This window comes from Elaeis guineensis, chromosome 2, assembly GCF_000442705.2.
Source record: "Elaeis guineensis isolate ETL-2024a chromosome 2, EG11, whole genome shotgun sequence".
Taxonomy (NCBI): Eukaryota; Viridiplantae; Streptophyta; class Magnoliopsida; order Arecales; family Arecaceae; genus Elaeis; species Elaeis guineensis.
Window position 1 is genome coordinate 107,804,083 of NC_025994.2, and position 27,192 is coordinate 107,831,274.

Here is a 27,192-nt window from a genome sequence, read left to right on the forward strand (position 1 = left end):
TCGCTGACATCCATCTCCTCTCCGATCTTCTCACCGCCATCTCCCACCAGTCTCCACCATCGTCTTCCTCTTTATTGTCATTGGTGTCGGTCTTTCCGCTCCAATCTCCCTTCGATGCTTTTCTTCCCATAGATCTCCGAAACAAACAATGCCGACCTCATTCCTACTCTCCTTACTGTCACGTCTCATTGTTCTTGACCATCGCCTTCCTCTCCATTGTCATTGGCATTAGCTTTCCTTCTCCAATCTTTCTCAAGTATTTTTTTCCCACAGAATCTTCAAAAAAGAGAACAACAACCTTCTCTCGACTCTCCTCATCACTACTTCCCACCAATCTTCACTGTCACCTTCCTCTCCATCATCACTGGCATTGGCCTTTCCCCTCCAATCTTTTTTAGTTGCTTTCTTTCTTACAGATCTCCAAAAAAGAGAACACCAACCTTCTCCCTGCTCTCCTCACCGCCATCTCTAGCTAGTCTCCACCGTCACCTTTCTTCTCATCATCACCAGCATCAGCCTTCCCCTCTGATCTCTCTTAGGTGCTTTACTTCCCATAGATCTTCGAAAAAGAAAGAAATGAGTGTTATCAAAAAAAAAAGAGAGGGAGAAAGAAACGAGAAGAAAAGAAAGGTTAAAAGAATAAAATAGACCAATCTACTCGAAAAAAGATCCTACCTTTTAATTTTTCCACGTTTCCTTTGTTTTCATCGATTTTTTCTATGTTTTTTCTTCATTTTTTCTTTATTCTTTTTCTATTCTCAAAAATCTCAATCGGACCACGTATCAAATTTTGATCGTACCAAAATAAAAAAACTTCTAAGAAAGACATATATGATATTCCATTAAATTTAACCTTCCAAATGTTCCTCACATCACAGCGTTGCCTAACAAAGACAGAGTTGGATCTCTTCATAACTTTTTTTAAATTTTACAGTCTATTTGAAACTTTTTTTTTAGATCCAAATATAAATAGATCAAAGTTCAAAAAATATTACTGTAATTTTTTCTATATTGTATTTAATAGCAAATTTGTTAAGGCCAGAAATAGAGAGATCTTTCACGGGAAAATCGTCACTCCCGTGCAAAAATGTTGCTTGGATTTTGAATCCCTGAAGACTTGAAAGCGTGGCTAGCACCATTAGATTGCGAAATGCGGACCGCACCTCTCACCTGAAGTGGCTGGCCGGGATTATATCAAACCAGTCCACATGATTTTATTCTTATTCTTATTTTTGTTTATTTCCAACGACTCCAAGCGAGTCCGCATAAGTGCCAGGGACAGGCTCAAATCCCTGCCGAGTCCACGCTAATTTGGGTCAAAAAGCACTGGTCCAATGAACCCCTTTCTGCCCAAAACACCTTTGTCTCCAGGATTTGCAAGAGTAGAAACAGACCACATATCAGTTTAAAGTTACGCATCGAATGGTTTGCAAAAAGGAAGCTTTCACCAAGGACAGGGAAGGATGGAAGAGTAATTTTCCTTAAACCAATGCTGTACCAGGCCGATGCGATGACAAAGCAAAACCGAAGGTCAGATACCATCCCAGGCACTAGGGTATCATATATGTATTGCTAAAGCAAAAGTCAAATCCAACTGGGGCTACATATACGTATTGCTGAATGTACCTACAGATTCAGAGAAAATTTTGAAAATAGAAAATAGTTCAAAATAAACTAAAAAGGAGAATGAATAAATAGCTGCATAGAAATGCATGCCGATAGAAATCCTCAGCAAATAATATCATCTCAAACTATTTCATAAGTTCACCTTTTCATTGTTATGGAACATTGTAGTGAATCATTCAGCAAATAGATAAATTGGATAAAATTGGAGAGCTTGACAAAAGATTCAAGAGCATATATGCACCATATTTAACCGATCCAGGAGCTCAAATACACTGCAGCTTCCAAAAGCTTTTAGAAGCGAAAAAAAGAAAAACAGAATAAAACTGGCTAATTTTACGGTGCATTTGGCTTATGGTTCAGACATGGAATCCACATTGTGTTAGGCTTCCAGTAACGTAGAATCTGTGAAAAGAATAGGCAAAGCAAAGCTCTACCGCTATCAAAAGAACCATCTTATAACCAAAAAAAGTGAATATATGTAATCCCGTTTCCGATTCCAACAGTTGTATAACCTACAATGAACAGAAAAACAACTTCATGAAGCACTAGTAAAATTCTTATTGTGATACAAGAACAAATTTTACTTGCCACAATCGGAAAAAAAAAAAAAAGTTAAGCAGATAAATATAATATAAATAATAAAACTAGCAGCACATCATATTACAAATGGAACTCAAACCAAATAGCGGAACTTGATTGCTCGTCACCTCTTGATTCAGGCTCAGTGCTTCCCTCAGAACATGAAAAGCCTCACAACTCGGAACTGAATACCTATTCTGCTTCATGCCATTAAACGAGGACCACTAGGACACTAAAAAGGTAGACTGAAGTTGGTGTTACCCTCTTCATGAACTCTGTGATTGGCGGTATATTTGGAGAATCCAATCAATGTAGCCACTGGTTCCAGCAGTCTGATCCTCGACAAGGTTGGAAAGCAGCAAGGAACCTTCTCTTGGTTGTTCACCTTGCCTCACCACACGGCATAATTGAAAACAGGATGGATCCTTCTCCCTCAATCTTCTTATTATCCTCATCAGTTTTCTTGAATACTCATTGTCATGTTCAAGCAATGCAAGCTGCAGATCAACAAGAGAAAATATCAGTATAAAACAACAAAAATACCAAGTCACCCATTTCACTAGAACAATATGTACAACCAAATATGCCAGCTGGAGAAACATTTGACCGTCTCTTTCTTCTTCTTTTCCTTTTTCTGTTCTCTTTTTCTTTTGTTTCGGGTGGGGTCGGTTTTTCATTCCCTTTTTCTTTTTTCTTTTTTTTTTTTGGTGGGGGAAGGGGGGGGGTTGAGAACCGGTCCAATTGCACCCGGTTCGAGATGAAGTCAGCAAGGCTTGCCGACTTCATCGTAATGCATTCAAATTTTTTTGATTGGAAAAGGAGAATCTTAACTCCTGCTTGATCCCGTGCCGTGGAAGAAGATAAGACCGCAAGAGCAGCTGGATGAGCGTCGTGCGCTGGTGAGGGGCGGCCAAAGGCCGTTTGGATAGGATATGCTAGTGGAGTCCGGTTTTATCCGAGGACGATCGAGATTACCCCTTTCTGCCCTCTTCTTGTTAAACTCCACCTCTCTCGGCCGACTCCACTGTCAAAGCCTCCCCACCCACCCCCCCTTCCTCTCCCTTTTCCCTCAACCTCCAACAGCCACTGAAGTGCTGCAATTCCCCTTTTTCGTTCCCTCCTTTCTCCCTTAAAAAGGCCACCGCAAACCCCTGTTCCAGGATCCATTAGTGGCCAAGGGGGAGAGAGGAAAAAAGAAAAAAAAAAAAAAGAAGAAGAAAAGAAAAAAATGATGAAGAGAGAACCCATTTTCAGTTGTACTCTCACCTCCTTGGATTGGGTCCATAATCTGAATGAGCTCAAGACCGAAACCTCTATTGGTTGACCCAGTCCAAATAGGCTAGGCCCCTGATTTGGACATAAATCAAGTAGATCCAATCCAAAAATCCAACTGACTTAGATCGAGCATCTCTCTCCTTTTCATGTTAGTTGAGTCAGATCAAATAGATCATACCTTGATTACTCTTTCTTTTGTAGCTCTACTAGTTGACCGAATCAAATCTAGTTTGTCTAATTTTCTTTGATTAATAAAATTGATCTGATCCAAGAGTTTGATCTAGATCAGAAGAAGCACGGATCTAAGGATCAGATCACGTGTCGAAGATCATGACTTTTGGATTCAACTGACAGTAAGTTTCCTTTTATCTCTGAATTTTTAGTGCATATTCATATGTTTAAAAATTAAATTTTGTATATAAATTATTCAAATATTTAGAAATTCTCAAGTTTGGATGTATGTATTTTATGGATGAAAAGTAATTCAAAATTATGCATCAAGCATAGTGTCACCTTAGCATGATTACAAAATTTGAAATGAGATGATTTTTTTTATTTTAATGTTGCATGATCTTTAAAAACAAGATTATACATATTTATCCTTGCACGAATTTTGAATAAAAATTGTCCTCTTGCTTTTGGAATTGAAATATGAAAAACCTGATTTGATATTATCATGAAAATAAATATAATTATTTGGTTATGGTGAAACTGTGAGAAAAACTCTCTAATTAGACTATGATCTGATCTAGCTAACAGAATTGATCGTTGGTTACATGTCAGAAACTAGTTTCTCCTGAACCTAATCCGTCGAGGCTAATCGATGGCAAAGTTAGTCCTTCTAGATCTAGCCAGTTAGGGCTAATTGCTGACACACTGATGCGTCATGTGTTTATTTTCAGGACTAATCTCTTTGCCATGTCATGAGACTAATCGTGACCCTGTGAATCAAAACTAGTTCTCTTCTAGGCCTAACCAATGGAGCGATCATTAGTACATGCTGATGGATTGCGTATTCTGTATTTAAGAGATGGTCTCTTCTGAGCCTTGTCACGAGGCTAATCATGACCATAGTCACTAAAGACTAAGAGAGGATTTTAAGTTTTATTATTATGCATAACATGTTTAGAAAATTAAAAGTATATTACTTTATACATCTATTATTGTAAATTGCTATATTTGAAAAAAAAAAAGTTAAATTTTGCTCAAGGTTTTAAATCTCGTGGGATAGAGGTGTTCCGATATCTCCATGGAATGAGACGCTCCACTATCCTATCCCGTTTCGACAGCCGTCCCGATCATGCATCCTAGTAGATATTCTCCATCTCTCTCCCCTTCTTTTTTCCTTTCTTTCCTTCTTTTCTTTCTTTTTCTTCTACATTCCTTTCTTTTTTTCTTCCTTTGTCATTCCTTTCTTTGTTCCTTTTTTCTTTTCTTTTTTTTCTTTTCTTTCTTCCTTCTTTCCTTCCTTTCTTTTTTTTTTCTCCCTTCCCTTCATTCTTTCATTTTTCTTCTTCATTTTTCCATTCACTTTTCTCTTTTTTTATCTGCCTTTCTTTCCTCTTTCTTCTTTTTTTCTAGCATGGATGGGTTTTGGAGTTCCGATCCCACCCCGATCACATTTTCTTACAGGAACGGGATGGGACAGAACGGCCGGGATGCCCCTTATCCCGTCGAAATGTAAAACTTTGATTATACTTAATCCTTTAGAGATATTGATAACTTATTAAGCCTACTTTTACTACCACTATCTGAGCATGGTTTGTTATGAAATTTTGAAAGTGAAGGCAGGCCTTGCATGTCTAAAGGGTTAAACCCTAGGACGTGCAGCCATTTGTCGCGACCGGCTCAAGCCACAGATTGGGGCATTATAGGGGGTGTGCAAATTTATTCCAACATAGACCACAATTCTCCCACTGAAATTTTTGTATATAATAAATGACAAACATCAGTAGATAGATGAGAGATGAAGTCAGACTGTTGGTACTTCTATGGATCTCCTATGTTTTCTAGTCATTCCTAAGCACCTTTAAACCAGATCAGTACCAATATTTAAAAATCTGAAAATAAATTCAGATTAGTGCAGAAAAGATTTAATGAAAACAAATATATGCTCCCAACATAATCGTATTTCCAACCCCGAAAGAACATTTGAGAATAAAAATGATGAGAGAAGGACAGAAGAATAGAAATTAATCTCCTTCACTCATCACAAAAAATTATCTTTTACACCATCCCCTCCCTTAATGCATCTAAAAATATAATAAGTTCACTAAATAAGACTTAAGTAACTACAACATTTCTACACATTTTCAGAAGGAAAAATAGAAAGAAAGAAAAAAAAGGGAAAGCAGATACAACACTTTCAAGCTTTCTACAAAGCCAAGTCTGTATCTTTGCAAAAGCCAAAAACCAACCAAGTCAATTAAAAGCCACAATCCCCATGGCTCAACCCTCTCCTAACCCAACCTAGATACAACATAGGACATCTAGATACCAATGCCACAAAAAACAGAACTCAAAAACCCACTAGAAGTTTAGTCCTAAATAAATACAGAAGATACAAGGGGGAAAAAAGAAAAGCCTAATCTTCTACCAAAAAGAACATATAGAATCCAATTTAAACTTGAACTAAATCAACTCGTACAAGTTCTTCAACAATAATATCTTGTTTATACAATTGGCTTCTGGTAACATACAAGTCTTTGTCCTACTGGTGAAGATTTTGATTGGATTCAGTTCTTGCTTAATGTAGATTTCAGTTCAACATTTGAACTCAAAGTCAACCATCTTATCAGGCAAGTTTGGTCTAGCTTGGGCCAGATAGACCCAAAAAACTTGGTTGAAGTTCTATCATAAGTTTCAACACTTCAATCCAAACCCAGTATCTAGAGAATCGGTGTCTTTTGGACTTAAATCAGGTCTGTGGAATATAGGTCTAGCCAACACTAATACCTCCAATGAGATGAGGAAGTAATGAGACTTTGCCTTTTGTCAGGTAGTTTCTTCATGCCTCACATAGAGCAGATACTAGAGGAGGGAGAAGCAAAGGGTGGTCAGAATAGAAAAGAGGGCAGGTAGGGGTGCATGGTTCTGCTTCTCCTTTGCAAGAAGAACCAGTTATGGTATATATTGCAGAGTCTGGGAGTCTGTTTACATAGCTCCCAGAGAACCAGTCTGGAAATAAGAATAGATATCCCGGTGTATGAGGATGCTAAATGCCCTATTTGGATGGAGTTGATAAATGGAGACCTGCTTTATGCCTTAGTCAAGCAATTTGGACCACTAAACTGGGAACTACAGCCTCCGGGTTTAACGGCATGGTAGACAATGAAAGTCCCGAGGACATTCTAGATCTTAGGGTATTTGATAATGGCAGGAGTCCAGCTATTCAAGCATAAATTTGGTGAGATAATGCATTTAAGAACAAGATTGCAGATCATTGCCTCGAGTTTCAAAAGTTGCTTATTTATAGTTTCAACAAATTGTCACAATGTGCAATTCTGGAGGGAATGTTGATCTGAAATATTAACTGGCATCATACAACAAAATAAGCATACAGTGGTCTAATTCATATGGTAGGCATAAATAACATGCTCTAATCTAGTGCAAGTGATTCAAACAGATTTTTATTTATCATTTCAATAACATGTTATAATATGTATTTCATAGGAGAGTTTAAATTTGAAATTTATAATTTAATCAGATGAAGTATACGTACCATGCAACAAGCATACAGTGGTTTAAGTTATAAAGTACACATAAATAACAAGCACGAGACTGATCTAAGGAAAGAATCATACCCTGGATAGATCAGGAAACCCAGATAAGTCGACCCCAAGTGTATTATTAACTAAATCAGGTGACAGCATCCTGCCTAACCAAATAATGAAGCTGAATCCATCATCATAAATATATAGTGCTCTGGGATCTAAGCTTTGTGCACTCAAGGCTAACTGTTTAGATGACTCATTAAATTCCTCGGAACCCTGCAAAAATGAAATTCATAATTAATGACTAGCCACCAGACTAATTTTAAAGAGGTAGCTTATGTCCTGATGAAACAGTTTCCATTGAAGAATTTCAGAAAGTTAAAAATTGTGCCAACTAAATGATAGCAACATGACATTATTTTAAATTTAAAATCTCATTTTGTAGAATCAGAAATTTCTAGAGAACAACAATAATGCAATTCTTTTTATTGTTCTTTACAATTAAATAAACTAAACACTGTAATGTCCAAATAAATTTCCTACAAGTATCTTACTGAAAGTAGCATAAATTGACTAAAACAAGAAATGATAATGGATGGAATAATACCTTTATGAGGTTCTCATCTATCCTATATAAACCAGGATACAGAAGTTTAAGCATCCTTCTTATAGATAATATCATCATATTGTAACCAGCCGCACAGCGCTCATCGAGAGGAACATCAGCATAACCTCCACGAAGAGCTACAGACTTGCAAAGAGCCAATACATATAATGGCAAGAATCTCAAAGTTTCTGGAAATATCAGCCTCCCACCCAACCGATGCTGCACAACATAGAGATTCCGATACTCTTTAAGGCTTTTCACAAGCTTTAACTGCATTAACTGGCGAGCATCTTCCAGCTTATGAGACAATGTGTTTTCAATGGCTGTAGGTTTTTCAGAATAGTAATTAGTAGAAAAGTATAGTAGGATGTGATAATTCTGAGACAACCCACAAAATGCATAGCTTACCGAGCCTGCTCAATAACGAGATAATGGCCCCAGTATCTGCCCGGCCGTACATTTCTCCAAGATCAGCTACAACAGGTGCAGCTGCTGTATGGACTCTAATTCGTCTTTCACCTGAAGAGGAAGTATATCTTATGCTTGCTAAGGATACACATTTGCATTTAAACTGGCATCATAAAACTCTCAAGCATACCTAAAGATGCCAACATGTTTCACATTCATTCGACAAAAGCACAGCACAAATTGCACATAAAAGAAATCTGAAAAACACAGCTGCCAGTTGAAATCATGATGAAGACCAGAAAACAGGTCCTTGAAATCCAGCAAAGGTTATTAAGTGCCTGGACATTAACATTCCAACTTAGCTTACTACCACTAGACTAAAAAAATTGAATGGAAGGCATGGAAGAAAAAATGACATAATAATTAACAAGTCCAAAAACAGAACAACAAATGCCATATACAATCAAAAATCAGTAATAAGGAAGCCATGTTCTAGCTATCTCAGCTATGCAAATAAATTAGGACGATATTCAAAAACATTGAAAGGAAAGAAGCATTGACTTTGTTTCTCATAGAAAAGGTAAGGACAGTTAAAAGTACGAAACAAAGTCTGTTGTATTGTGTAACTCTATAAGTTGACCTTCTCCTGTGCACACAACATGCAGCATGTCACCCACAAATTGACAAGAAATGAAATGAATCAGTAATAAGGGCCACAGATAACAGCCTTCACTTGCAACAGACACAGATTAAAATAAAAAAGAATTGATGTACCACAATTATATGTATGGCATAATTTATCCCTAGCATGAATTTCCCCTCAAACTGATGGCCAATCATAGATAAATTTCATAATAATAACTCATTTATGGCGTAAATTTTCATGACATCCTCGGATCTTATAAAGAAAAGTTACAAGAAGTAGCAAGCAACCTCCAAATGCTTCAAAGTTCATACACTTGCAAGAAGTTGGAAGGAATGATGAATTCTGAAAAACTTGTAGTTTATAAAAAAATAGTTTTTATATAAAGTTATAATAATCTCTTTAACACGTATCATCAAAAGGCAAAGAGCCACATTCCGACTGCATCTCTGGCTGCTGGTATTGATGTTCATCTTTTATCCATAAGTTCACAGGTTTATATCTATGAAAGTAATTGGACAAGAACTCGTCTCTCCATCTCTTTACTGCTCTCTTGCATGGTTCCGTGTAAAGACATATTCACACTTCCACATGCATTCACAAGTTAACATGTTTGTGCCAGTAAACTTTCCCACCGTGTCTTGTGTGTTTTGCACATGCACAAGGGGCATGCAAGCACATTATGAGGTTGTTTCATATATATTTTTCACACCATCCCCTTTCTTGCATCCAAATTGCTGCATTTGGAGAATCAACTTGTTTGTGAGCTTATATTTACAAGGAGAAGAAAGACATAAAGAAAAAAACAGAATAATTAGGAGAAAAAAAAAGAGCACTCAACAAGCACCTAGGAGAGAAAGGATACAGCAGCGCAACTTGAAAGTATACAGTCTGAGTTGTCATCAAGGTGTCTTCCAAAGATAATTGCATTGCAAAGGCTTTATCACAATCCACAGCAGGAAGGGCTAATAAATCTGCTGATCTTAGCATAAAATGGCCATGATACGTTGTAAAACGCACCCCTGAAGAACCCAAAAAAATCCTTAGAATATCAAATAGCATTCTTCACAGATGTCCAAGAGGTTTGTATTAGAGAGGTGGGGGGGCGGGGGCTGAAGAAAAAACCTACTCCATTTACTTACCTTTTCCACATCTAATGCGCATCACAGATTCCCAGGCAGTTTCCCTGGTGAGATCCCTGGCCAATTCATAACCAAGTTTCTCATGGTGGGTAGGTGCCTGAATTGATGGATAATGATACACCTGGCCACCAGTGTATTTCGCAAGAGATCCTGACATGAATGAGAGAGAGAGAGAGAGAGATGTGTCAAAAAAGGAATGCTGATATTCTAATTGACCATTATAAAAATATTTTTGCTCCATTACTACCTAAGGAAGCTATATCAGTGTACTTTTCACTGAAAGCATATACATCCACCGCAATCTGATGCTTTGTAAATTCAGCGGCCATCTGCTTATAAAATGGATCTTCAGGTATCCGTAAAGTATGTTCTTTATCTGTTCCATAAATACGAAGATCATCTCCGCGTAATCTTAGGCGCCCGACACCGATAGAAGGTAATGTACTCTGAAACACCAACAACTTCCCTCCAAGTTGACTCTGTCCAGAACAAAATGTGGTGTGGGGGGGGGGGGGGTGTTCAGGATGCATAACATAATTAACATATATAATTATTGTATCCGCCCCTTAGAAGCACTGACAAAATCAAGAACAAGTCACCAGCAGATATTATCATCTTACCATAACCATTAATGCTGCTTTAAGAGCAGGGCCCAAGGCAGATTCTATGTTTGCATTGTCCTGAAACATACTAGGCAAGCTATCCAGTAATGCATCCACTACATGTCTAGAATCAGCTAAATTGACAAGAAGATCATCAGGCAATGGTAAAAATATATCATCCAGATCTGCCACCACCAACATTTGAGGCTGCATCAAAGAAGACTGGAACAAAAAGAAAAAAAAGGACATTAAGGTTGCCCATCTTAAAGAATCATCAAAAGAATAGGAAAAAAGTAACAAGTTGTAAAAGTGGAAATATGGTAGCAGGAAATTGCCACAAGATGAACAGTTTAACTATGTTCAACATTTAGATCATTGGAGGGTAATCATACGTGCCTTTAAATTATGGAAATGCAATGTGCTATCAAAAGTTAAGAAGCCAATCTGTGTCCTAGGGAAGCCAGGTAGTTCATCAAGACATGACTTTATGGTCTTTGCCACAACCTGCATAAATATGTCAAACATGGATATGAATTCCATGATTCAGATGAAAGATATAGAGTAAATTACAAAAATTGATCACAAAGCTAATATAACTGTAAGGGGAATGAAAGAAGCAGAAAACTTTAGAAATAAAGACAAGCTTTGCAGAGTCTGAAGTGGTTACCTCAAGAAAACCACACCGAACTGCAGATACTGATACATCAATAAGGAAAAAATATAGTGGTGGCATTGGTGGTCGCACCATATATTCAGTTGGAGCAACAAATTCCACACTTCCCTTAGAAAGCTCAGGTCGTTGATCTAGATCACATCTTCTGCCACTAGCATCCAAGGCACAATAATACTCCCCAGGAACTAATTGAGTCAAATATGCATTTATTAGCACAAAGCTTGGCAACAAAATTATGGAAATAAGGGCAAAAATGACATCATCCGAAAGCCATGTTCTCAAATGCTGCCCACAGAGATTGTAGAATGACTATAACTAAGTATTAGTATAATTTTATTAGTACAAATTAATAATTCTCTAAATAATGCTTTTAGTAGAGACTATGCAAGTATTATCATAAAGCTTGGCAGCAAAATGATGGAATAAGGGCAATGATAATGTCACCGGAAAGCCATATTATCAAATCCTACCCACAGAGATTGTAAAATGCCAATAATAATTGGTATGATCAACTCATCGCTCAGGTCCGCAAGAATATTTTACTGAATGATGCAAACATACACATTAACATCTACATAACAAGAGACATGAGTTAGTTAAAATGCTCGCTATATAGGAGAACCATATCAGCTGTTAAGTATTTTGATGGAAAGATTGTATACAAGATTACATATAGTTAAGTTGTATAGACCTGCATTAACTATTAGTCACATCAATTTTCATGAGAGGAGCTATGTTGCTATACTGCCTCCTACCTTGGGATGTCAACCAGCTGAGCTGCTAGTCAGCAGCTAGTATTCAGCTCTATACAAACCAAGCTTGAGATAAAATTTTGAGCTCCAAATATAAACAAGCTGAACAGAAGCTATGACTGGTCTGCTCCCGTTCAGCTCAACTAAGTTCTCTAATATAAATATATAATAACATTCATGTAACACTCACATGCGATATTATCTTTTTACCTTTCTAATCACATTTTGTAACAACATGATTGATAAATATCTTTTGTTTTAAGTGACAAGTTAAATCCTGGTAATTAGATGAACTAATGGAGAAGGCCTCTTCCCATCTCTATTTAGCACTCCCTCACCATTATGCCCTCCGTATTCATTACCGTGCCTAATCAAGCCAAGCTCAAGCCAAGCACAAACATATATGAACAGAGCTTGAGCTTTGGCCTAGCCAACTCATGATTCAAGCTGCCCCAAGTTCACTAAATATCAGCTCATTTGCATCCCTAATCTTATCTTCACAGTTTCGTCAATGTATCAAAGAAAACTAATTGGTCGACCGCCCATCATTATGGAAACTGTGTCAAGGACCATTATTAACAAGTTCATGCTGGGACCTGACCATTACTGATTGCTCTTCCATCAGCAAGTCACCCCTCCTTTTCTCCTTCTGGTGGAAAAAAGAACTAACCGCAATTCTTTGAATGTCCTATTGTAATAAGACACTCCTATGCTAATTTTCAAGACTCTTACGGATGAGTTCTCTACCAATAAAGCATATTTTCAGTTTGTGGCATCACAATAAGCTCTGGGTAAGTTCCATCACTCTGTGTGCGTGCACACACGTGCACCCTGCAGAGACACTTCGAGCAATTCAAACCACTGTAACCTGCATGTTTTTACTTCATTAATTAAAATTTCACCTGTTGGTGCATAACATCAATGTAGAGTATATTTTGTCATTCTATGGCTATTTCAAATTATGAATTATTAAGTTTAATGTTCACATAGCTTTTGGGTCAAGTTGAAGTCTATCATTTTATTTCCAATGGTCCTTGCACTCTCCAGTCTCTATGCTCATAATCACACCTTTCCAGAACAAGGCAATTCATATCTTGTTGATTTTGGGATCCTTTATAGTGTGCATGCTGTTTTGAGACCCCCAGCTCATACATCTATTCTTCTAGATTCCAGACCACTCACCTTCCTCTTACACATAATTATATTCAAACCCTAATGGATTAGATCTAATGCCACATCTTCTGCAATACAATTAAGACATTCCAAAAGTTTCTATACCATTCAAAGTGACATCAGATTAGAGAAATGATCTGCTACCAGATTATAATGTTAACAAGGCCTTTGATTTTCTAAACCTTTGAAGCAACTTGCTGATCAATTGTGTTGAACCAATTCAAAAAGTATTATCTAGTTGCCTCTCTTGATCCCATCAACCATACCACTTTAAGAACTCATTTGGTTGATGGGAAGTGGAGGGAAGAGGCACTTTCTGGAAAGTGAAGAAAGAGCTTCTTGTTTGGTTGGAATTTTAAGAGGAGAGAGAGTGAAAAAAGTGCTTCCCATGGGAAGTCACTTCCCACATTTCATGAGAAGTGAAAACCCATGGGAGAAGTAGGTTTTGGTACTTCCCGTAACATGAGAAGTGATAGTACTTTTTTCTTTCCTAAAATACCCTTTTAAGATCCATAGCTAAAATTTAGTAAAATATCAATGGATGGTGAAGATTAAATACTGAATAGTAATATAATATTATATTAATATTATCTTAATATTTATATAAATATAATATTATATTTATATCTATATTAATAAATTTAGTATATAAAAATATTCATATTATACTAATATAATATTAATATATTAGTATTATATTAATACAATAAATTATTATGATCTAATGTTATATTATCATATATTACCGTTATATTTATATTAATATAAATATAATATTAATATTTATATAAAGTTTATGAGTAAAAATATATCGTTTTATATCTACTAAGGGTATAATAGGTATTTTACATAGTTTTTCTAGAAAAATAGGTGCTCATCCAAATATAAGCTACTTTATAATAAGTCATCTTCCCATGATCAACCAAACATATCAAAATCCTATTTCTAGGAAGTAACTTCCTGGGAAGTTACTTCTAACTTTTCAGGAAATTACTTTTTGGGAAGAAAAGTTCTTCCCGCAAACCAAACGAGTCCTAAATTATCATCAAACAAAACTTATAATTGCCTCCATCAGATCTTATCCTTCCACCACCATCACTTCTCTTGACCCAAATTCCAATTGTCTCAGGAGATATGGTCCATTTGCCAAGCTCCATGTGGAATCCACACATACTATACACGTAAATGTGCTGTGTGATACCAAGATAAGCATGTCTACCACTTGGCAAGACCACATAATATGGCACTAGCAAACTTGTCCTATGCGGTAGATCTGTAAGCACTTGAAGGCCATCAACATATTTGATTGGTTCTTGCTGTGCCTGTCCTGAATCTAAACCTATTAGGGAAACTTTTTTCATTAAGATTCCTTCTTTTCCCCAATTTCACCATTATTGAGATAAACATTAGCCAGGTTTACTTCAACACAAGTAGAATGCCGTCGTTTGATATATCAATAAATGCAGTCATGATGGTATTCCTTATAACAAAACAGACCATCTTCATTTACTCTTAAGTTGTCAAAATGGTCCACTCCATGTGATTTTGCAGTCTTAATCATTACAATAAACTGCTCTAAGCAAGCAGGAAATATTACTGAAACAAAGGTGATAATAATATGGAAACTAATCAGTCATATGATAGAAATCTTTATCAATTGGCAACCATGATATCTTTATAATGGAATTAAGAAATAAGCAAATGCATGACTCAGAGACTGAAATTTCAGTAAACAGAGTTATAATCACTGAGCAAAAGGAAAAAAAATTGGCTTGGTTATTACCATCATTGAGCAGAGAACAGATGTTGCAACGCCACTTCCTTCCTGCATCCGTGAAAGTCACATATGGATTCACATATGTTCGACATCTTCGACACCGAATAATGCCAGCTGGTCCAAAATTGACAATTGGTACGTCCTCCTGAAAGACAGAATTGTTAACAAGTAGTTTGCATGAAAATAACAAGAGTATCACTACCATGAGCAAAAGAAATCATAAATTTACCCCATCGGGAACTTCTGCTAGAGGATGAACCACTGCTCCAAGAGGCAAATGCCACCTAGCAAGCAATGACTGAGAATTCGGTATTGCATGAGTTGTCAGTCTCAAAAACCTTGGGTGGCAATTTAAAGGGTATGTCTCAAGAACTTTAACAGGCTCTTCATCGCCATTTAGTGGCCTTGGCAGTGATTGGGCATCAACTCCATGATCAAGTGACCCAGGAGCTGATCCAACAGACAATGACTGGAACTCTTCAACCAGACCCTGAAGATTACCTCCCATAGGAGGTCCTATGTTAGCATATTGCATTTGTTCTCTTGAATTATAACCCAGAGGACCTCCTATAGGTGGTGGCGGTGGTACAACACCTCCTTGGTGAGCATGATAAGAACCATGAACTGGAGGAACATGGGAAGCTGGAAAAGCCTGCTGCAATGGTGGTTGAAAAACTGATCTAGGAGCAGGCAACTGCGACTCTGCAGGAGAGGGGGGCATGTTACCTTTTGGGAGCACATAGGAATATCCTTGCAAAGATGGCTGAGGAGGTGGTCTGGTCGCAGAGAATGATGACTCTGACAGCGGAGGGGGCATATTACTTCTAGATGACATTTGGGTTGCAATTTGGAGTGGAGGGCCCATGGGCACTGAGGGAATCTGGGGCTGAGGATGAAGAGATCCAACAGGGGATGAACCGGGTGGACCGACAGGACCCCGTAAAGGAGTTACAGGTTGACCAGGAGGAGGAAACCTAGGAGCTTGTGTTTGCTGATATGTAGTTGCATCTTGGGCAGGGTAAGATGTTGGAGGGGGTGGACTGGATGGACCATTATACCTAACTGGTGGTGGTTGTGGTGGTGATCTATAATTGGACATCTGAGTGCCAGTAATGGGCCCTGGAGATAAAAATGGTGCTGTGGTTTGCGGTGGGGCTGATGTCCCCAAGCTGGTCCTAGGCCCCAAAGATAAAAAGGGGGTTGTGGCTCGAGAAGCACCAGATGCCTCCAAGCCAACAACAGGACCCGAAGATATGAAAGGTGAAGAAGACTGTGGAGCTGCCGGAAAGGAAGACAAAGGTCTTCCAGGAACAATGGTCGGCTTATCATTTCCCATGGGCTGCATATTTTGTTGATAGTATTCAGCTTATGGCAGGAATGACCTGATACATCACAACATAAACATTTAAAGCTTAACATATATGAAGTCTGATTAACATAAAATATTTGAGTGCATCGAATGTAATACATTTTACAATATATTAATAAATTAACCATCTTATATGAAATAAATATATAGCGAATAAATGGGGGAGACATCAAATTAATTTCAGGATGCAAGCTCTGTGCATTTACATTTCCATCAATTATCACCACCTAGGTAAATTAGTAGATGAATCCAATAGAAAAACTACAAGATATGATTGCACTCTACTTTCAACACCATGAATAACATGTTTGAGTAATCAGAAATGGAAGGTGAGAAAGGTGATTCCATACAATTGCTATTGAATCCCTCATTGTAAAGCTGAATAATCCGTGATAATATGAAGCATAAGATTCTCACAATATATTCATCATCTGATCTCAACTCTTTGCTGAATGCTCAACAAGGGACCCCTAACAAAACTCAGACATCATGTCAGGGACCATTTTTGACAAAAATATCTTCAAATGCATATTACCTCACCAATCAAAACTATATGTCACATGATCCACATGCACAGCTAAGTAATTTGGATGATTCAGAAACAATCAGTAGCATCTTAATATCCTCTCAAATCTTCCATTCATGCTCAAAAGCAATTAGTGCAACAATCCAGACTAATTTGCAGATATTTTCTTACTCTTAAGTGGGAAATGGTATTTTATCTCTAAGACAAATTAAGATGTGTCTGTAGGCAGGCAGCCACCATTCCCATGAAAGGCTGCCTTCAGGTTGAACTCCAACAGTAAATTCTTTCAGTAATCTGGGCCATCCCAGCATTGGAGGGGTTATAACAGATCACAGTGAAAAGGTATTCTTGGAAGAGCAGGGCTTGTGCTTACACTCAACACACTTGCAGATACACATCTAACTATAAGCAAATATAGTCATTGCTGGGATTAAGGAAGCTATGCCAGTTTCAAAGTTTAGTTGCATCCGATATAATATCCAGGATTCTATCACAGATATATCGCATGTTCTCCAAGAAAGTTTTGGCACACATTCTTGGTATGCGGATGCAGAAAAATAAGATCTTTGTGCTGGCAAATCACTACTTTGATTCAACTCTGTGTCAAACTCAGACTTACCACAACATGGTCCAATCCCATCCTGCTCCATTCCTGACTCGTTCCATCCCAACACTCAAGATGGTGTCTCATCCCACTCTCCCACCAGTATAAAAATGAATATAGTAGAAAGAAATACTAATTTTACATGATTGCTTATCATCGCTATTTATATCTAAGCTGCTACATCCGTGCCTTCTTAAAAGAAAATTCTTGAGATTTGGATAACATTATTGTAACATTTCTCCCAACTTCTGCAACTGGTTGATGAGTTAAATTTATATAGCTCTATTAGTTAATATCATTAGACCGAACTATATAAGATCTCTAAAGTTTATTCCTACAATTGATTTATGCACCATTTACTGTAAATTCCCCTTCTATAATTATAGGTAACTATGTTAATCTTACAAAATATAACTAAATAATAAATAATTGAAAGAAATAAACACATTAACTCAATCCACCAACCTCCATCCTAGATATCATTTCACATTGCACCTTTTATTCATTTTCTGTAGATATCTTCCTCTCAATGTTTTACATTAGTACTCTCTCTTTCTCTAAATACAAAACATGATCTTCTTTAGAATGCTCAAATTGTGCATAGGATTCGGAATGGAAGCACAAACACAAAACCAGTGATAATGAAACCAGCCCAAACCAGATGGTTCGGCCCGAACCAAACCGAACCAATGCCAAGTCAGGACAGTCCAGCCAAGGGGTCAGTTTGCAAGCAAAATCCACTCGACTGGCGCCCCCCCCCCCCCAACAAAAATAAATAAATAAATAAAACATGCATGCGCGCAACCTGGTTTGATGCTTCGAGAGCCTTCAAAGGCTCTCGCATCTACACTCTCTCTCTTAGCCAGATGCTTCTTTGATCCCCCCTCCTCAACATCATGACACTGTCATTGCTGAGCCTCTCCACTCTTCCCCCTCCCTCTTTCTTCACCAGATGCTCACACTCCCCCCCTCTTTGAAACCATGATGCTGTTAGTCAATAAAGTCCCTCTCCCCCCCCCCCCCCTCTCTTCCCCCCCTCTCCTTCTCCCTCTCCCTGTTTTGCATGCCTTAGAACAGTACAAATATAGACTCATACCGTACCAAACCGGCAGCTAGCCGATGCAAGCCTTGATACCGATCAGGCAAACCTTGCACAGAACTTCAATCATGAAAAAAAAAAGCATAAAAGGTGATGATGAATGTTGTATATGGTTGCAAAAGCCAGAATAAACAGGAAGGGGCTTCTTTTTCTGTACATCCTTTGGAATTATTAATGTAAGTTTAACCGAATCTTACATAAGAATAGTCTCATATTAGGCCAAGATTTTGTTAAAGCCTGTAACTTATGGATATAACATTTTTCTTATTATCATCCTTTTTTATTTTTGACTGTAGAAAGTCTGCTTGTACTCTAAATTACTTTCTCTATAAGCTAATCTTTGTTATTAATACTTTCTTTCCCCTTCTGCAAAAGTTTTCTGATGCAAGATTTAACTTACTCTGTTTTTTTTGGTAAGATTTAACTTACTCTGTTTAAGGCTTAGCATTTTTCAGAAATTCCATCATTAGTATCACATCTCTCTTAGTGCTAAGATATGCATATAATCATGTCCTCAATTTTGCTTGAAACTATGAAAAAAATTTGACACGGTCAGATCTCTCATAAAACGAGGTTGATCTTATTTCTTAGACAGAACTTTGCTATACAGATAATTTCTTCATATTATTTTTGTCAATTCTTCATTTTTTCCAATTTCTACAAAGCATTTTGTTTCAAGATTAGATTATAGTATGTGAATCATATGAGATATCTGAAAGCAGCTGATATAAAATTCCCAAAAAAAACATCGGGGAAGTCTAAAATGTTTGACATAAGTTCGGGTATACCAAAGCTCAATTCTCAAAGATACATAAAGGCATGTGTTAAATGCAATCAAACAATGAATTGATAAGTTACACCTTCAAATGATGTGAAACATTTTTCAAAAAAATTAAAGTTAATTTTTGAAAAAAAATTACCAAAATGATTCAACCAAAAATCCCAACTTCAATAATAAATTAAAATGATGGCTGGGTTATCTTTTTCAAATTATTCTACTATTATTTTATTTTTAATTTTTCTCTAATGTTTTGACTTATTATATTTTGACCAGGATTGAATCCAAAACTGAAACTCCTATGCTCAGGTCAAACCAAGATTTCTTCTAATACTTAAAATTGTGGGTATCCTTTAGCATCTTATATAATTGAATTTTTCTATCAGAATATTGTTATTAATATTATTTTATGCTTAATTTGAATTTTAATTATTTCATCATCATGCAGTGTCTCTAAAGAGTTTGCTATGAAATATAATAATTACAGCTGAATTTAAACATAAAAACTATAATGCTTTCCTTAAAGTTAAGGCTCCTTTTTTTTTTTTTTTGTCATCTTGCATCTTATTATCCAAGAATAATACTGCCTTACTCAATTCAAAACCTAGATGGAAAAGGAGTGTTGATGCTCAGCTGACAGCCAACTGACAAAAAAGAGAGAGAGAGAGAGAGACCGCACACTATTGGATCAAAATAAGGATAAAATTGCCATATGCTGACCCAACACTAGCACGGCATATGCAGTGTTGAATCCTCTTGGGTTGTACCTAATACATGCTCAAATAGATTGGTATGCACTGACAGATATGCATTGCCAGGCAGCTATGCTGCATGCCCATAATTAAATGTTGACACAATATGTGCTAGTCCATGCAAAACAGCATGAAGACACTTTAACCTTTGGGCACAAATTCGATATTCATAAATATTTGGGCATCTCATGTCTTAGATAAATGGAAAATCTTGAAATAACATCAAAGGACTTAGAAAACAAGAATCAAAGTCAACTCTAAATAGTTAGAAAAAGACGATGATTGTTAATATCCTACATGTGAGAATATCGAAATAATTTCTTCATGGAACTCTTGCATTCTTAACATCTTCACCATATATGTTGCAATCCCAACTCATGGATAGAAAACTGCACTTTATTCTTCATCAAAGCCACTGCTGATTCTCCATAGATAATATTTTAAGCAAACGAATACATCTATGTCAACCAAAACTTTATGTACTAACAGACTTAACACAAAATGTTCTCGTGTCAAAATGCCAAACTCCAGAAAAATCACTATATCATGGTTACAAGCAATCCATCATTTACTCCCTTTTAGACCAACTGCATCCGTCATTAAATCCCAAGCATTATTCCAGATAACCAGAAAATTAGAAAAGTTAAAATAAAACAACAACAGTCCTTGTTTCAAATACCAGAGGGCAACCCTTATGTAGCGTGCATTACTTTCAAGTACCTTAAGTATAAAAAGGGACTTGGTTAACAATCATTTGATAATACAGAAAACATAAAAGTTAGAGGAAAAAAACTCACCTTATACTAAAAGCCCGCTTCCACAAGCACCGACACTGCCTTAGACACCACAAAGCCAGTCTATTTTCCTTACTTGATATCTACAGGAACATATCATAACCTTGACATCATAAGCAAAGGACAGAAGATACATAAAATCGAAAACAAATAATTTGAGAAGAACACAACCCTGCCCCCCACAAAGATGAAAAATGCATGAATATTCCATAACCAGAAAATAAAAAGATCATAGCAAAATACCAAAACAAGGCATAAATTGAAGATCTAAGCATGAATTGCCACATCAAAGACAAGAATTTCACATAACGGTCAGAGCACAACGAATATAATGCACACCATATAGAAAAGGACCGTCACATAGGTATAAGCAAAAAAACTTGGATCCCGGCAAAAGTATTCATAGCAAGAAACAAGCGAAGTGAGCATCAAAGCGAGCTAGTATTTGGACAAAAACAACTTCACAATTAAAAAGAAAGAAAACGTTACAAATCCAAGCACACAGATCCACAGTGGGAGTGGGTTAGGGCTTCAAAGAGAATTCAGTAAGCTTGGGCATGAAACAGAAAATGGCGATCAGCAACTGGATTTAGGGTTCGGACTTGAAAGAAAGGTCGGAGATCTGCATCTTGAATTACGATTAGGGCCCGAAGGAGATGTGGGAGATCGGCAGGCTATCGGTCCAACAGCTTGGAGATCTCCGTTAGGATTAGGGCTTCAAGAAGTGAAGAGGAAAGAAAGGGGCGAAAAGAACCAAAGAAAGATGAGACTAAAAGGAAAAGGAAACTGGAGGGAGAGGAATTGGAAAATCACCAGAGAGGAGAGCGGGCCGGCGGAGATCCGAGGGGCGGCGATAGCGTCGTCGACAAACGGGGGCGGTCGGCCGGAGTGGTGGGCGGCGGAGATCGGAGCCCCGTCGATCGGCAGAGACTGGCGGCCGCGGGTCGGAGGGCAAGAACCCGGGAGGAGGAGAGGAGAGGAGAGGAGAGAGAGCAGGGGTCCAGACACCAGAGGAGGAGCTTGACGAGGTGGGAGTGGGATGAGTCCTGGATGTTTCTTGAACCGCTCGAGTCTGATATCATGATCGGACCGACCCATCAAATAGTTGGCCCAGTGGGTGAAAGTGGGCCGAATAATTTAAACATTCAATTAATATATATATATATATATATATATATATATATATATATATATATATATATATATATATATATATATATATATATATCTATTAATATATATATATATATATATATATATATATATATATTAATAGATATATATATATATATATATATATATATATATATATATATATATATATTAATAGATATATATATATATATATATATATATATATATATATATATATATATATATATATATGTGTGTGTGTGTGTGGGGGGGGGGGGGGGTAGATAATTTCTTATCTGAATATTCAATTATATTTATAATTTATATATCAGTAAAAAAAAATTTAAAAAATATATAACTATATTAACAAATTACTAATTTTACTCAACACCTCTTTAGTAATATAGTTGAATTTATGCTCAAAAAAATTAATTATCCGATTTGTATCTATATTTTTAATATATTTGCTATATCTATATGGACAGTGGCGGCGGAGCGTGACATCAAATATTGAGAAGACAAAATAATAATTTATTAATAATTTTTTAAATAAAATATTTTTATAATAAATAATAAAATAAAAAAATATATATATTAAAAAATATTATAAAAATATAAATAAATATTTAATTTTATATATAAATAAAGATAAGTAAAAAATATTATCTTATATCATCTAAAAAATGATTTTGATTTGTATAAAAATCTCAATAATTTCTTCTACATTAAAAGTTGAAGAATAATTAAAAAATAAATAAATAATTATTTTTTAAAAAAATTATTATTTTTAATAAAAATTTATATATATCAATTATATAAATTTTTTTTTAACCGATAGATTCGTAATGTATGTAAGATTAAAATATTAAAAAAATTATTATATATATAAATATATATATAGATAATAAATATAAAGATATATACTGATTTAAGATCCAATCCAGTTACGATCATATTCCCAAACGAATCATAGTCTAACCCGACATAATGTTCCCCCTGGAAGAATCGGCCCTCCCCCGTGCTTCAGCTTCCGCCTTAACTCCACTCACCTCGATAGTGTCCTTCTTCGACTGCTCATTGGAGCCAACTCCGACGACCTTCTCCACCTCTTTGGCTTGCTCTCTCTCTCTATCTGATGCGGCACTCACAGAATGTTTTCTCTAGTGGAAGGGAATGTTTTTATTCACCAAAATTATGGAAAATGGAAATAACGAGAGAGTGGAGCGGTATCTTCATGATTCCTCTCAAGCTTGAGATGACCATTTGTTCAGTTTCGTTTCAGGATAGCTGAGTTTTTTCTGATGCGAAGATAATCTATAATAGGGTAATATATGCCTTTCATGTCTTAAAGAGCTGGACTTTTTTTTTTTTTTAGCTATTGCCTATTGTTTGTGGTCTTTCAGTAGTTAGTTTATATGGCTTTTCAATTGGTTGTCCTCATGTTAATCTAAAATCAGGCTATTAGATATTGATTGCTGCTCTTTTTCTTGCATATTTGGTTCCATCTGACTAGCCTATAACATAGGGATTTTCTAACCATAAATAAACATCAATGAGGGGAGTGAGCAGTTGCATTTTGAAAGTTAGAATGGCTCCGTCATCATAGGTGAGAGCAAAGTTCTAAATAGACAAGATGTCTCAATTTCTCTATGCAAGAAGACATTCAGTTGTTCTGTCCTATCCCGACAGCAGTCTCGATTATGTATTCTGATAGGTACTTTCCATCTTTCTCCCATTCATTTTTCATTTCTTTTATTTTTTTTTATAATTTTTCTTCTACTTTCTTTTTTATCATTTTGTTTTTATTCCTTGTATCCCTTTTTTTATTTTTGTTTTCCTTTTTCCTTCTTCCTTCTTTCTATTTCTATTCTTCTTTCTTTCGTCGCTTTCTTTCTTTTATTCTTCTTTCCTTTCTTTTTTTAATTTTTCTTTTTTTCATCTTTTCTTTTTTTTTTTCATCTTTCTTCTTCTTTCCTATTCTATGTGAATGGATTTCGAAGTTCCAACCCAATCCTCATTCCGTTTGGATGGCTGGGAAGCCCCCCGTTCCATCGAGCCTTAAAACCTTTAGAGTGAGTACTATGTAACATTGCCATACCTTTGCCTTGCCAATATTATAGGTAAACTTGATCATATTGAGTTTGTTTATCTATGATACTTTTAACTCATAAATGTGAAACTTGATCAGTTATTATCTTTCCTTCATCATAAATTTCTCTACATCTTATAGAAGATAAGAAAGGTTAAAAAAAAGTAAAGGCTCTCAATATTCTCATGGTATCATCAGGTAATGAACAGAGCATGCTTGATACTATCAAATTAGGCTTCATCAAAAAATTTATTGAAATCTACTAGTTATGCCGCTGAGTCATTTAGGGAAGATGAAGAAGATAAGGAATCATGGATTACATGATACTAGAACTTAGGGAAGCTTGTCACACTTAATTACAAAGTCACATATGTAGTTAGTAATAAGGTTACAAAATATTGATTGACAATTTGTTGATGGTAATTGCTGAATCAATGGTTGCACTTATGATTTACATACTAGGAATATTGGTGATAAATTTATTATCCAAGTCTTTAAACCATAAAGGAAAAACATGTACAATCAAGGTAGGGCTGTTAGCATGCTGTGTTTGGGCTGGGAGAATCCAAACCTCTCGTACTCCTAACCTAATTCTAAAACCAAATTAGTGTCACGCCCCGAACCTAATACTTAGATCAATCATATGACACAGCCACACGAATCCTAGAGCGATATCCTAGAGATCATGTAAGACTTAAATAAATATAAATTTAAATATTTTCAAATAACTAAAAAAATATCAAGCATGTACAACAGAGTCAATCCTCCAAATTAAATAGTAACTTATTCAATTACAATTATTCAAATATCCAATGGTATCAGAAACTAAACTAGCTAAAGTACTAAAAGTTCCAATTCTCGAGTCTCTCGCCTAATCTATCTGAACTAATCATCCTGTGTCTTTGAAAAAAATAAAAAAAGAGATACGAGCTTTTCCAGTTCAGTAAGAATCATTGTACATTTATACCAAAATTATAATACAATTTGAAAATAACAATAAATAATAAAACATAATATCTCATATCAAATATCCAAAATAACTCAAATAACCATATAATTAAGTATCAAATATCTGTTTAATCAAAAGAGATGTATCATCATAAACTAACAGGCAAAATATTTTATTTAGTATTAGTTTCATGTCTTGTTCTCTATTTCTCTTTTTCATAATCATATAATTCTTAGTCTTTTTCTTTTCGACTTTGGACTAATTAAGATCATGCCTCAATAGCTGTCTGATTAAAATTCCATGCGTAAGCTAATGGAAGCTATCCCAGACATAAGTTTCTAGAAGTTATCCCAGGCATAAGCTTCTGGCGAGTTATCTTAGGCACAGGCTCCTAGAGACTGCCTCAAACATAAGCTCCTAACCGGCTGTCCACGTGATGAAACTAGTCCAAACCATATCTTTTCCATCTAATTATTTAGATTGCTTCCATTATATCAATTTTCAATTTATAGTTGACCAAATTAAGGATATCATATCTACATCAATCATTGATATATATATATATATATAGTCCACGTTCACGTTAAAAATTAATAAATAATGACATATCAAATACGATAAATTCATCAACGGAGTTCAACGATATAAAACTAATAGTATAATCCATCAATAAATAATAATAATGATGATGATGATGATAATAATAATAATAATGATCATATACAAAAATTTTTATCTCAATTAAAAATAATCTATAGTCACTGGATTATGATCCAAATGTCAAAATCCTATTCGATGTCCTCTTGTCTGATGAGTTATTCTTTCGTACATCTAAATTAATATTTCAAAATATATCAATTAAATTAATTTAAATCTTTAGGATCCTCTATCGAGGTTTACCGGATTCATCCTGGTCTCAAATTTTTTTTTTGGATTCTTCATAATCCATAAATAAATAAATAAATAAATAAATAACTAATTCAATAATTCATTTAATTATTATAAATCAAAGAAGAGAGAGAAGAACCCTTCTTCTCTTCCGAAACAGGGGTTTGTCCCCCCTCTTCCTTCTTCCACGCGCAGCCATGGAAGACCGAGGGCCGGCCACCATGGCCGCTCCCGGTGCGGCGAAGCCGCGGCCCCAGCGATGGCCCCCAACGGCGGCTATTGCCGGTGGCTAGCGGGGAACAAAAATGAAAACAGGGACGGTTCTGTTTGAACCCAAACCAGCGGCTTCCCTTCGCATGCCGGCGGCGAGCAATCAACCAAAATAAAGAAAACAAAGGTGAAAGGAGGCTACCTTGCTCCAGCGGCCAAAGAAAAACTCCGGCGGCCCTTTTTCCCGGCAGCAACCACGGAGAATACCTTGAGAAATTCCAGGTGAAGACCTAAGGGAAGGAAGAGGGCTTTTATAGGGAAGCTTTCCTAAACTATTTGGGACTTCTCTCCGCGCCGATCTCGACGAAATCGGGAGGAAAGAAGACTCCGGTTGGGAGTCTCCTTCCTCCTTTCCATCGTGAGTCTTTGGGCTCTCTTCCTTTAGGCCGGGTCTAAAGGCCCAAATTAACTGGGCTATCACAATTAGTGTGCTTGATTTATTTAATATTTGTAGCCATAGGCATAAAACTTTATAATTAGAGATGCACATCTGTCAATTTCGAAAGGAAGAAATGTGACAACATCATTTTTTTTCTCATCATTTGCCCATTAATTTTCACTCAGTTAATGTATACCTGATCAGAAACATTGGAGTTGTTTGGCCAATTTTCACTTGGCTCATGTACCAAACCTGGTCGTTGCAGTATATATGACCTGTTAGATTTCGCTAAGTATTTGGTTAAAGCATTCATTCCAGTCATGTCATATGAAGAACTTTTAGTTTAACTACTGTCTTATCTGTGTCTAAGATAACTGGAAGCGGAAATGTTTCTCGAACTTAGAATTAGTAATCAAACTAGCCACTAGGAACATGCTAAACATAGCAAAACAAGCAAATACTTTCAGCAGTATCAAATTTTACCCGATTAAGTTTTCGAGTATTCTTTGAATTATATGGATCTGCCTTCCTTTTCATCGACATAATGAGACCTCTCATTACGTTCGAATATGCCAAGAAAAGTTCTACCTT

General features: G+C 36.2%; 1 protein-coding gene across 3 annotated transcripts; it reads right to left on the minus strand.

Annotated features, from left to right (window-relative positions):
• Positions 1–1,837: 1,837 nt before the first annotated feature.
• Positions 1,838–26,593, minus strand: LOC105047600 (protein transport protein SEC24 A). 3 transcript variants are annotated; one of them, XR_012139052.1, is made up of 15 exons: positions 21,706–21,920; positions 20,896–20,975; positions 15,200–16,352; positions 14,977–15,115; positions 11,263–11,453; positions 10,992–11,099; positions 10,614–10,817; positions 10,241–10,472; positions 9,994–10,143; positions 9,717–9,873; positions 8,209–8,336; positions 7,801–8,123; positions 7,284–7,469; positions 2,334–2,702; positions 1,838–2,138 (listed from the first exon to the last, which is right to left on the minus strand). XR_012139052.1 is itself a non-coding variant. In XM_010926603.4 (14 exons), exons 3-14 carry the CDS (start codon positions 16,313–16,315, stop codon positions 2,472–2,474), a joined length of 3,165 nt encoding a protein of 1,054 aa, XP_010924905.1. In that variant the 5' UTR covers positions 16,316–16,352; positions 20,896–20,975; positions 26,365–26,593; the 3' UTR covers positions 2,145–2,471. The 3 variants fall into 3 exon arrangements, 2 of the variants coding, with proteins under 2 accessions (XP_010924905.1, XP_010924896.1); XM_010926603.4 differs by lacking the exons at positions 1,838–2,138; positions 21,706–21,920 and adding an exon at positions 26,365–26,593 and having other exon boundaries at positions 2,145–2,702; XM_010926594.3 differs by lacking the exon at positions 1,838–2,138 and having other exon boundaries at positions 2,145–2,702.
• Between the last annotated feature and the right edge of the window lie 599 nt (positions 26,594–27,192).

Bases quoted from the DNA above. Each gene is read 5' to 3' on its own strand.
- LOC105047600 (XM_010926603.4), bottom strand. From the start codon at position 16,315: ATGCAGCCCATGGGAAATGATAAGCCGACCATTGTTCCTGGAAGACCT. The intron at 11,454-14,976 runs GTAATAACCAAG...TGACTCAATTAG, and splicing joins CTGTTCTCTGCTCAATGATG to TTCCTGGGGAGTATTATTGT. The intron at 8,337-9,716 runs GTATCCTTTCTC...AGCAAGCATAAG, and splicing joins TACTTTCAAGTTGCGCTGCT to ATATACTTCCTCTTCAGGTG.